At 31.6% G+C, this 12,688-nt stretch overlaps 2 protein-coding genes across 2 annotated transcripts in view; both read right to left on the bottom strand.

The window, feature by feature from the left end:
• Positions 1 to 1,744, bottom strand: part of wdb (serine/threonine-protein phosphatase regulatory subunit widerborst) — a 34,029-nt gene extending 32,285 nt beyond the window's left edge. The window contains exon 1 of the mRNA XM_088266374.1: positions 750 to 1,744. Coding sequence (XP_088122500.1) covers positions 750 to 900 — 151 coding nt within the window. The 5' untranslated portion in view covers positions 901 to 1,744. The remainder of the gene's footprint in view (positions 1 to 749) is intronic.
• A 7,721-nt stretch (positions 1,745 to 9,465) lies between these two features.
• LOC148305682 (uncharacterized) overlaps positions 9,466 to 12,688 on the bottom strand; it is a 34,896-nt gene continuing 31,673 nt past the window's right edge. Inside the window, exon 6 of the mRNA XM_088266330.1 lies at positions 9,466 to 10,706. Within this exon, the coding sequence (XP_088122456.1) occupies positions 10,699 to 10,706 (8 nt within the window). The 3' untranslated portion in view covers positions 9,466 to 10,698. The remainder of the gene's footprint in view (positions 10,707 to 12,688) is intronic.

Genomic DNA, 12,688 nt, shown 5'->3' with positions numbered 1-12,688 from the left:
AAAAATCGTCAATTTTCAGTTGTGCATGTTTTCGGAATGCCCAGAAAATGTACTATATCCCAGCAAAAGAGGCATATTTTTAACTTTATATTTACCCGCTACAGGGCAGAAAATGGAGTTTTTGCATTTTGAAGAAAATGTATTGTTTAATTATTTTTATAAATAAATTAAATATTTTTCAAATGTAGAAAAAACCTTCAGGTTTTACCTAAAAAGATCTGTTGCACAGTAAAAAGTTCAATAAGTGGCTTGATATTTATTTTGAATACATTGTGTTATATTTTTAAACTTTAAAATCGTTCTCCTGAGAAATCAAGTATTTTGATTTATGACGTTCTTGAAAGGAGTGAGCGACATATCATCCATTTGTTGTAACAATGTCACAATCTTTTTTTCTTCAGGAAAGTCATGTGAAAATCCTGATGTCAATTTTGCATTTCAATAAAAAGTAACAATCAATCTTTATTTAAAAAAAAAAATTAATTATGTCATTGAAGCGAATGGGTGATATTTTTATATCTCATTATTGTAAGAAAAGTTTTGCCTAAAAATGATTTGATCCATCTTTTCTCTGATAAATAAAACTGGCCAACATTCCAACATAAACAACACATAGTTTGTTAAGGAGCTTATTATAAATGAAGGTAAATAAAATGAGATTGCTAGATATCTCTAGTTACATTTACATTGGAGTGTTGGGTTGTGGGGATCGGGAGACCAGAAACGAGAAGATAATGTGCAGGGCTCACCTTTCAGCAATGGCAAGGTCTGTAGTTCCACATCCTGGTTATTCCTATATCTCGATGACCCCTGCGACCGTTTAGTCTTCTTTTTGAGTGACCTCTTAGCGTAGGGGTCTATTCTATCTACAAATGTCTGTCTATTGTCTACAGAAGACATTATGCCAAGTGGAGTATGATAAACTATGGTTCTGACAAAATGTCAACAGCTTTTATCAGTGGGGATTTTCTTTCAAATTGAAAAATCGGAGCATGTTATATTGTAGCCAGTGTGGTAAATACAGAGATACTCATGACATGTGCAGAAGGCGGTCATGTAGCAGTGGCCCGAGTTGACACTCATCAAGAGTTTGCTGGAGAAAACACCGCGGCACTGAGCACTAGAGCACTAGAGCACTCGGGACATCGCCGTCTCACTGTTACCACAATTACAAAAAAGTTACGTAATTATCGCTCATATGTCAAATTATATTTTGTAAATTGGCGATCTTCTTAATATAATTCGCTTTTCTTTTCAAAGGCGTGTCAAAATGACTATGTTAAGGAAGGTTGAAGTCACACATACACGCACGCCCCGAACGTGAACATCAGCCGGTCCGCCAATGACAAGATCTAAAACAAGAACGGTTTCGCCTAATGTTTTATTGACAATTACACACTCACTTTACATTTAACAACTAAATAACACGAATCTCATCGCTTCAATTACGCAATTAACTTATTTTAATGTGACAATAAAGCGCAGATTTTCACATCGAAGGTGTATCCCATCGTATTTTCGCCATCACTCGCCATCCGTTGAGATAGTAAATGAAACCTCATTTTTGCACAATCCATTAGAACGAATAACCGATAAACACTTTATCCATATTTTACGGGTCACGTAGTAACTATTTGCGTTAAAATGCGAAAGAAATATACCGTGAACGTTACAAAAATACCAAAAAACGAATATCACTTATGGTTTTTGATGCTGCGAAAAGACTCAACACTCATAGAAAAGTACCTAGCTCTGAAAATAGATGGAGATTGAAGGGTTCGTACGTAAAGTCATAAAAAGTACTTTTTATCACAAAAATATACTAAACACACTGCTGAATGAGAATTTTACACTTTAAAAATACAAAAAATTAAGAATATGTGAACAAATACCGAGATTTGTGGAGAGTTTTAAGTAAAAAACGGCCTAATCGGAAGAAATCGACTGACTATACCTCATCTTGACTTTCTACAGCGTGAAGTACGCTCTGAAGTTTGTCCAAATAGAAATACTGGGAAAAATCGAAACGAAGCATCAACGGACATTTTTATACATTTTAAAACGTAAAGTATTTCAAAACGATTTAACTTTTGACTGGTTTCCGTGGTTAAATAAAAATTATAATAAAATACGTACCACGCAAAAATATAAGGGTTTTGAAAAAGTATGGTCAGGTATTTTTTAAAACTTATCAAAAAAAGTACCTGCTTAGACACAGGGAAACAATAATTATGGGGTAGGTTGTAAAAATTCAAGAACCTTCGATGGGTTGGCTTTTTCTTATATATAAACAAATAAACATATAAACAAACAGTAAAAATAATTTGTTTATATTGAAATAAGTATTTAGTATGAAACAAATTATTTATCATTTATATCTTTATTAAATTAAATGATTTTAGTGGAAACAAAATGCATTCGATAAAGGAATTATTGAAACATAAAACAATGCAAATACCTATAAGTTATTATTTTACAAATAAGTATCCGTTATTATTTTCGTGAGCTTGTTTACTTTGTTATTATTGTTATGTATAGATTATAAAGATTTACAAATTTTGTATATAATACTTTTTTTTTTTAATTCAGTCACACGTTCCCTTAAATTATATTGGTTTTATTTTTTATATACACATTATACATTATATTGAACATACTAATATAAGAATTCTTAAGTTTAAACATACAAAAAATATGAATCCATTTTTTTGTTAAAAACAAGTAATAAAACAAATATTATTTTGTATGTGCCAATTTTCTTAAAAAGTAGTTACATTTTTGTCATTCTTTTGTTGTTCAATAGATGGCATACATTGCTTATCAACTTATCACAACAATTGATAGTAAAATTGTATGATAAGAGTTATTATTATTTCTCGCACTTTGTTCTGCAACATAGATAAATATTAAAATAATTAATTAAGATAGCGTCGGTAAACTTCTGAGCGCCATATAACAAAACTTTACTTTATTACTTGTGGAATTATTATATCGCACCTCTCTCCACTCGGATTAAATAAAATCATAACCTTTATCTGCTAAAAGATTTACATGACTAATTTTAACGTTACTATTATTTTTTAGTAGCAAAAAAAATCTCAATATATTTTGGCTGTGGTCCTCTTTTTTTTAGGTCTTTCGATCTTGCATTCTATTGGGATCGAATGGTGATTTGAATCCACTTAGATTTTTTTCTGTGACCCCCTTAAAATGTCATGAAGTGTCGTACGGCATACTGGGTTAAATAATACTGTGACTTGCGACCATTATGCAGTTCTTCATCGTGGGTTACAATCTTTGTGATACTTGGTTTGGTCAGTTTCCATGGTCTCTTATGGTCAGTCTCCATCCGATTTAATAGATTTTTTATTGATTGCTATTCTTGCTTGTTTTTTTCGGCTAACTATTGCACTCAGCCAAATTAAAACAATATTTTTTTCAATTTGTCACTCTCGGACGAATCGACTTATAATTTTTAAAGTTAGGCTTGCCAGATTTCTGAAATGTTCCGGAATGCTCCCACCATTGCGGGTATTCAGGAGTACATGGCTTTGGTGGGTTGATTATCATAATTTTCCTAAATAATCCATCAAAGTTAATTATTTTTAGACTTTTTTGTCATACATAATCATTTTTTTCTGGGCCGCGAAGAAAACCGGTCGGAACACCGGGATTTTGACTGAAAACCGGAACTGTCCCGGTCAAATCGTAACAACTTAAAGTACAGGCACTGGAGGTGTATGCATAATTCGCATACCACATTTTGACAATGTACATTATTTCTAAATAGAGGTCATGATTATCAATATTATCGATGCTGTTAAATGTGCCGATAAATGGTCGAATTATAAAAATGTATAGGAATTGGACATATAGGATTGGATGTACAGGAATTGGAATTGGAAAAAAGTACGTTAATAAAATTTAATTCACAGTAAACTACAAATTTCTTAGTTTTTGATGTATTTTAATAAATATGTACGTATATCTATCGTAAATAAAAACTTATTGATATTACACAAATCTATGGAATTTTCGTTATAATAAAATCTCACACACAATATTTTCTTTTTTTAATATATCTCCTTAAATATATTTAATTCAACGCAAAAAAGATCGACTGCGTCGTATTAGCTTACTTGGGTTGGCAACTACGAACATGGCGCCAGAGTAACGAAAAAGGTTTTTGGTTACTATTGGTGTATATTTCATATTTTCCGTCCCCGTCTTGAGGAGCCATCACGTAGTCAGGTAGACTCTCGACTGAGAAATTCACGGGTTTGATTCCCGACGGTTGCAGAATGAGCCTAATAAATATATACATATTTTCAATTGCTCTGGGTATTTGTGACGAATTTTTGGCATCTACCTTGTTACCTGCAGACAAGCCTCTAAAATAGAGGTTTCGTTGGTTATTTTAACTAAAACATAAAATATTAGCTGTACACATTATGCATACGTACCTATAAAAAATAAATATATATCTTGAAAAAACCAAAGATTTTTGGTCCGCCCCCTCAGTGTAGTGGTAAGTGCGTTTGAATGATTGATTTTTCGCTAAAATATTTAAAGATAGCCTAGGTTGGTTTCTGAGCGCAGGACTGATCGCCTTGCTTTCATGTGATTAAATATTAAGAACACACTTCGTCGACGCTATGTAGTGCCCTGTGCACCGTTAGGTGTAGATAAAAGTTACACGTATTATTAAAATTAATGTAATATATGTAAACCTTAAAAAACATATAAATGAAAAGAAAGAGACTATTATACCATTAATCAAATAAAACAATAAACCTTAAAAGTCCTTCTCCAAGCACAAAAGCTCAGTCTCTTTTTTTAAGAGGCACAGCTAAACTAAAATTATAAGTTTGATATATGTATAAATGTATAGAAATTGTATCAAATTGTTTATTTAAAAAATGAAACTAAATGATTAATAAATTAAAAAATAATAATATAGTGTTTCTTTTGTGTACATAATATTTGTGTAGTTTCAATTATGTTAATGAAATAAAAAATGCAAATACACTATTCTAAGTTTGTAATGTCGAATAATTTAAAAGTGAATATATTTTTATTATCATCTATAAGTACCTACCTAAATACATAGTACCTACAAATAGGTACCTACCTAAATATTTATTCAAATTATTTGGTGATGGAATAATAACATTTTTTATGATGCACCCACGTGGTCGCATTGCGTTTGATATTTTATTGGGTTGAATTAAATAATGACGTAGTCACCAGATCAAACCACCTCTAACGGCATTTTCTCGAACCACGATGACGTATCTATGCAGTACGTAGGTACACTTACGTAAATACAATAAAAGTCAAAAATCACTGAACATCTCTACCATTAATTTTCTTCCTCATAAATATCAATAAGCTTGCAAAAAATATATTTTAATTTTAATCATATAAGCGAAAGGCAAATCCAGAATTTGATGTTTAGATCAGAAATAAAATCGGAAAATTACGGGATCACAAAAATTTAATCACGGGATTACTAGTGAGAACATTTTTTTGATTAAAAATCTTTATTTTTTACAAAATACTAGCTGTACCCGGCCATGCGTTTCTGTGGCTCAGTCTGGTTAAATGAAATAGAAAGAAAAGAGAAAGCACACGTTTTTAATATTCTTTCTGCTCTTCGCCATTAGAAATGTTAAGTATAGCGTGTTGCTGTCACGTTCAACAGATGGGGCTGCCATTGAGGTAAAAAAGCTGTTATTTTAAGAAACAAGTTTTTAACTCCCACAGCTGAAATCAAAGGTATATAAAACACGCACGTATTCTAATGCATTTCACATGTCGCTCACTCCTTTCAAGAGCGTCATAAATAAAAAATCGCCAATTTTCAGTTGTGTATGTTTTCGGAATGCCCAGAATATGTACTATATCCCAGCAAAAGAGGCATGTTTTTAACTCAATATTTACCCGCTACAGGGCAGAAAGTGTTGATTTTGCATTTTGAAGAAAAGGTATTGTTTAATTATTTTTTTTAAAATACTAAATATTTTTCAAATGGAGAAAAAACATGAAGGTTTTACCTTAAAAGATCTGTTGCACAGTAAAAGTTCAATAAGTGGCTTGATATTTATTTTGAATACATTGTATTATATTTTTAAACTTAAAAAACGTTCTCCTGAAAAATCAAGTTTTTTTATTTATGACGTTCTTGAAAAGAATGTGAGCGATGTGTCTCATTTGCATTACGTACGTTTACAGAAAACACACTAGAGTACAATGTTTTATTATATAGATATTTGTTTATGTACTTTTCAGACCCAAAAATACTCAAATGTATTGAAATAGATATTATAAAAAATTATAAAAAATATATATATAATTTACTTATTTAATATTTACCTCAACTCGACAAAAAATATTGTTGGTAACGCGAGTTTGCGTTGTATTGACAAGAAATTATGAAAGGTGGTAAGTATGCATATTTAGACGTTTCTCAACAGATTACAATAGGATAGAGATTTTTCTCCTCGATTGTACGTGTTAAATATAATTGTCTGGAATATTATTGTCGTTGTTGATTTACGAACAAGTTAGTGGCAACTACATACAATTGACTTATTGCTAACCAAGGCTGTCCTTATGCCCGTAAATCTTCATCAACAAATTATACTTATTATTATTATCAACTGCGAGTACACAATATTATTATAATGATAGTAGCCATACCGCAGAGAAATGTATTTTATTTAAAAAAAGAAAAGTATTTTATATGATATCAAAAATAAACGTAGAACTTTATGATCGTCTGCGGGCTCTAGTGCAGTGTTCCGCAAACTTTTTCTGTTTAGGGTACACCTGCCTATTAAAAAAAAAATTAGGTGACCAAAGAAAAAACAAGGTTTATTTAATATTGATTTATTATAAAAATTAATATAAAGCGAAAACATATGTAACAAATTATGTTTAATGCGAAATGTGAGCCTGTTTTACTGAGCGTAGGCGACCAAAATTTGGAGCAATTGTTTACAAGGATCTTAAAAACTAGACTTTTTCTGCGGCACACCAACTAATCACCACGGTACACCAGTGTGCCGCGGCACACACTTTACGGAACACTGTTCTAGTGAGTACTTTTTTATAAGTTGTTCTTTATCCTGCCTAAACTGACTATGACACCCGAAGTGTGTTGCTTATGTCCGGTTTATTCCGTTGTTTTGCTTTGGTTTCTGTCCCTGCAGAAAACTCTACTTCACACAGCTAGGATGTCGGAAATGGTAATAGGGATTTAAAGGCGTGCTTGCAAATATACCATTCACCCCGCGACAGGCTGCCAGACACATTTTTTTAAAATAATAATATGTACTGGAATTTGTTTTTTTTTTTAAACCAGTACACATATTGAAAAAATAAATGTATGTTTTTAAAAACATTATAAAATAAAAGAACTTTGTTTTAACCACATTTTAAAGTGGTTAAACAAAGTTGTTTTATTTTATAAAGTTTTTAAAATGTTTCACAAAGTATCTGCGAAAAACATTAAAGAAAATATATGTTTTTAACTCCTTACCTTTCAATAACTCTTTACTTTTCAAAATCATAAAAGTATGTATTAATTTCGAGGAAAAACCTATTTTTTCAATACATAAACGGTGTTTTAATCAAATTTTCAATTACGTTAAATGTGACCTGGGTTTAAAGAAAATTAAGTAGCTATCTATTAATATTGTCTATAGATTATCCCTCCTTAGGCGGTCGCTTTCTGAATTGTGTGTTTGCGAGTTCTCCCTCAAGTGCTGTGGTAGCATTCTCAGGGCAGCCAGATTGGGGACCGCTGGTTTATGAGATCAAAGTCACATCTGCTGCTTATCAAACACCATTGATGTTACATTTTAAATAAATAATTTTCAAGTTGATACTTATCATACTTCAATTTTCTTCATTATTATTTTATCATTTTCTCACCATTATTTCATATTTATTCTTGACCTGCTCATGTTGTAGGTGCGTATCGCGTACAGACTAAACACAATGATCAATCGAGAGACTTTGTGTTTATGGGCGTGACCAACCAGCCGATGACATGCGGAGACAGCCGAAGTGGGATTCATAATGATTGAAAATGAACAATAAATATGATATATCGGTAGTGTAAAGGCAAAGGGGTATATCTGCTTCAGACCAAATTTTACAGGAGAGCAAAAAAAACTTTTGAAATTAAATAACTCATTTGTTTTATGGATTTTTATATGTACATATCTTAAGAAAACTAAATAAGTCTCGCAACTACAGCTTTATTCTTTTGCCAGATTATGGAATACTATATTTTACACATTTTGTGGAACAAGCTTAGTATTTTATTTATTGTTTCGGCATTAACTTTGTGGTAAGACATATTACAATAATTAAAGAAAACACTTCGTTTTTTACCACTTGAGTTTTATTATAGACTACATGTTTCAGAAGTTAAACATCCATCATTCAGGTCTGTATAATAATAGTTATAATACAGACCTGAATGATGGAAGTTTAACTTCTGAAACATGTAGTCTATAATAAAACTCAAGTGGTAAAAAACGAAGTGTTTTCTTTAATTATTGAACAAGCTTAGAAAATGAAAAATTTGATAGATATACCCCTTTGCCTTTACAATACGGATATAATAATAACAATAATGTTTTAAGAAATTGGTCTTACATATACTTATATCCATGGTTAGCGCGCTTGTTTACCGCGCGTTCTGGAGGTTCCACGTTCGATTACCGGGGGTGTCAAAATAAATATACAAATGTATTTCAAAACAATCAAATAGCCTTAGCATCCGTCATTAAAAATAGGAATACTTATGTAATATGTTTGTAGATTGACTTTTGTTTAAAAATAAAAGTTTATCCAACCAAAAAGAAATCATAATAATATCCGTATTCATAAATCCTGTTTATATTTGACAATGTAAGGGAAGCTTGATACAAAAAGTTTATATTAGACTGGTTATCATCTTCTGTAGCACGTAAATTATACTTTTGGACGGTATTTGTATAACTTTGACAGATGAACAATCAAACATTTACATTTTTTAATTAAAATGTAACTTTGTTTTAAAATCACTATTAATATTTTATTATAACTTAATTGTAATGTCTACCGGCTTCGAAGCTAACCGCTTCTTTATCAAGACTGATAAATACTTGAAAACTATCTAATAAACAGAATTCAAATTATTTTGACGGTTATGCGAAGGAGCTTGGGTACAATTTGGGTATTTTTTTGTACTTCAATATATAATATATTTTATGAATAACTCGAATTTTTCCATACAGTTTGACGATGCCCTATTAAAGGCAAAACAGCTGTCAGAAAAATAAATTGACTAAGTGTAATCATAAATCGTGTTTTGAATTATACATATGACTGATAATGTGATCAACAAAATTAAATCAGTAAAATAACATCCAACTTTCAAATATGCCAATAAAACAACGTTTCACTATATTTTTATCTCCAAAACATTTATTGAAATATTTTTGTTATCATAAATATAAAACTACCAAGGTAAGTATTATATATTATAAAATAAAGGATATGTTTATTTCTAGTATAATATTTAACGTAAGAATAATATATTTTTATTACTAAAATCATTGGTATGTGTTGTATTTTCCATTACTGTAATATTCTAGGTATAAAGATGTGCTAATTATATAATTCTTCATTATTTAGTGCGCTATTTATAAAACATTTTTTAAACAGTGTAATGAATTTTTTGACGTGAGACAAGTTTCATTAAAATAACTTAACACGACGTGAAATATTCGTCTCATTTGGTTGATATTCTACGCAAATTTTGAATTAAACTTTATCCGTATATTAATCGCATCAATTAATTAATGTAAACATTGATTTATCGGGAAAATTGCCCGCCTCAACTCGAACACGGTGAACTAATTTGAATCAGTAATCACTTTGGAAGTAAGCTTTATCAGTTGACATTCAATTATTCTTCTCGCGAGTTATTTTCACTATGCGGCCGATCGCACCCGGTTTAGAAAAAAAGGAGTAACTCCTAACACAAACAACGAGGATTAATTTTAGACTAAAAACAGATGGGACGGCATTGCCAGAACACAGCGCACTCCTAATTATACGATTAAAAATGCAGTATAATACGATTTGATTTGTCTCGAAGCACCGTCGGAATGATTGAACTGTGTAGAACGAAACGTTACTTATGTCGTCTGCTTCGCGTTCTTGATGTCTTTTCTGGCTTTGAATCCTCTGAAGCCGGCTTGGATTTTGGTGGCGGCTTCCTTCGCCAGTCTTTGCTGCTTCCTGACTAGGTAGCCTCGGATTCCTGCCTGGATCTTGACGGCGCTGCGGTCCTCCACAGAGGCTGGTTGCTCCGCGTTGTTCATTATCAGTTGCATCGAAGACACACCGGGGACTCTAAATTCTTTCAAAGTCCTTCAAAACTCTTCCCCGATTTCCTTTCCGATCCTGCCTAAGTCCTTCGAAGCTATGTCTCTTCCTTGTCGAGTTGTCGCAGCGGCCGGCAGCGCGTGTGAGTATTCACTGAGCAGTGAGTTGGGTCGGGAAGAGCACGGAACAGTGATGTCAACATGGCGAGTCTCCCGCCCTCCGCGCTCCCATCTCTCGCCTTGGAAGATGACCAACGCGGGGCACTCGCTCCAGGCCTGGATCGGGCGGCGGCAAACGTTGCTGTATTTTTTATTCATCTGAAAACAAACGGAAAAATATTTTATAAACAGGTGAAATTTCTTGTTAACTAAATGAAGATTTTTTTTTAAAATATGCGAAATAACCTTGATTTTTTTCAGTCTTTTAATAATTCATATAGTAAAATATCATTTATTTTATTTGATAAGTGACCGAATTCAGTCGTTACCGACGTCATCAGACGAAACCCGGTCACTGGTAAAATTAAATAAATTTGGAAAAAACTATATAAGTACATAGTATTTCGCTAACAAATCTGGGTTGCCAGTTATTGGTAGAATGTTACGCGTGTATAAAGCGATCGCTTAAACCAGCCTATGATAGGTTGTAAGCCCTTTAAATATAAAAACTTTCATATTCTTCATGAATATTGAGATATTAAAAAAATATTATAAATTCAAAAAACTATAGTACGATTGGGTCTATTTTTATGTGGATATACTTTATGCGATTTTCAAATGTAATGAAACCTATCCCTTATTTTTGTATGTAGTTCAAGTATTTTTTTATGCGAATTTGCACAATAGATCATCTATTCCATACGGAATTTTAACTACGTAATGTAGATAACTTTGACTTTATTTATATTACATAAAAAACCTAATTAATTAATTTTCTAATTAAAATATAGCTTTAACCAGCCACAAAATTACAAAAATGTATTTTTTTGGAAAATCACTCTGAATATTTTATTAAAACTTAATTATAAAGTCTTTTTAGTATTTATTTAGTATTATTATTATTATTTGGTGTCTTTATTATCTTTATAAAGAAGCAGTTAGCTTCGAAACCGGTAGACATTAAAATTAAGTTATAATAAAATATTTACAGTGATTTTAAAACAAAGTTACATTTTTATTATAAAATGTAAAATCACAAAGTTAGTTCTTCAAATACAAATTATAATTTTTTTTTTCGGTAGCATTATTTTTCTGACAAAACTGATCGACAACTCGTTTCAAAACGCGAAATTCATCATAAATAAAAGTCTAGAAATGAAGTAACTTAGTTAAAATTTTAACTTTCGTATGGAATCGATGCCCTGGAATATAAAACACGTTTTTTTATGTATTTTTTTTATTTGTACCAATTCTAGGTGTATAGTAAAAGACAAAATATTATAAAAATATTTGAAAAAAGATTAATTATTAAATAAATCATTAAGAATAGACAAACTTTCTACACCACTAAAAAGATTAACAAAAAATGACCAAGCACTTTTGAGTCCTGATAAGGTTCAGAAGCAGAAGAAAAACCGAAAAACAGAAGAAGGCTCAGAAACAATTAACATGAATAAGTACTTCCAGTCATAGATATACTTCTAGTCTGCTCTCCTCGTCCTCAGGCTGTAGGCCCTTCTATCATGGACAACGTCACCTAGGTCATGCCTTTGATCGTGTTATCTTATTGTAGCATTCATGAATTTTTCAATCTTCCTCTTTCGAGGGAGATCCATGGCAATTCCCTGGTTTACAATATGTTCAGGTCCTCTACATTTTTCCTCTACCTTCATATTGATGTATGTTACACCCAGGCTTCCACGAATGCACGAACTCTTTATTTTGACTCTAAAGGACACTCCAGCTGACCATATAGAGTAGGCGTTATACCCTACATCGTCCAGCATTTGGAGCCATATAGTATATTTGTGTATTAAAAGCATTGTTAACTTTGTGGTTCTTTGTTATCTTTCACTTTGTGGTATTACACAAAGTGAACGATGAATGATATGGAGAGTGCCATTTACTGTAGTATAACTCGACGTTACTGATCTGTTAAATTCCCAAATAAAATTAAAAAGAAAAACTAATAATAATATCTTAACGGCCGATTCTAGTCTAACCTAATTCAATATCAAATTTAGCCTTGTCTAACCTCTGTACATATCGCTCACTCCTTTCAAGAACGTCATAAATCAAAAATCGTCAATTTTCAGTCGTGCATGTTTTCCGAATGCCCAGAAAATGTACTATATCCCAGC

This window comes from Brachycentrus maculatus, unplaced genomic scaffold, assembly GCF_059751285.1.
Source record: "Brachycentrus maculatus isolate JH-2025_06_01 unplaced genomic scaffold, ASM5975128v1 h1tg000266l, whole genome shotgun sequence".
NCBI classification, from domain to species: Eukaryota; Metazoa; Arthropoda; class Insecta; order Trichoptera; family Brachycentridae; genus Brachycentrus; species Brachycentrus maculatus.
This window is presented reverse-complemented; position numbering and strand designations above follow the sequence as displayed.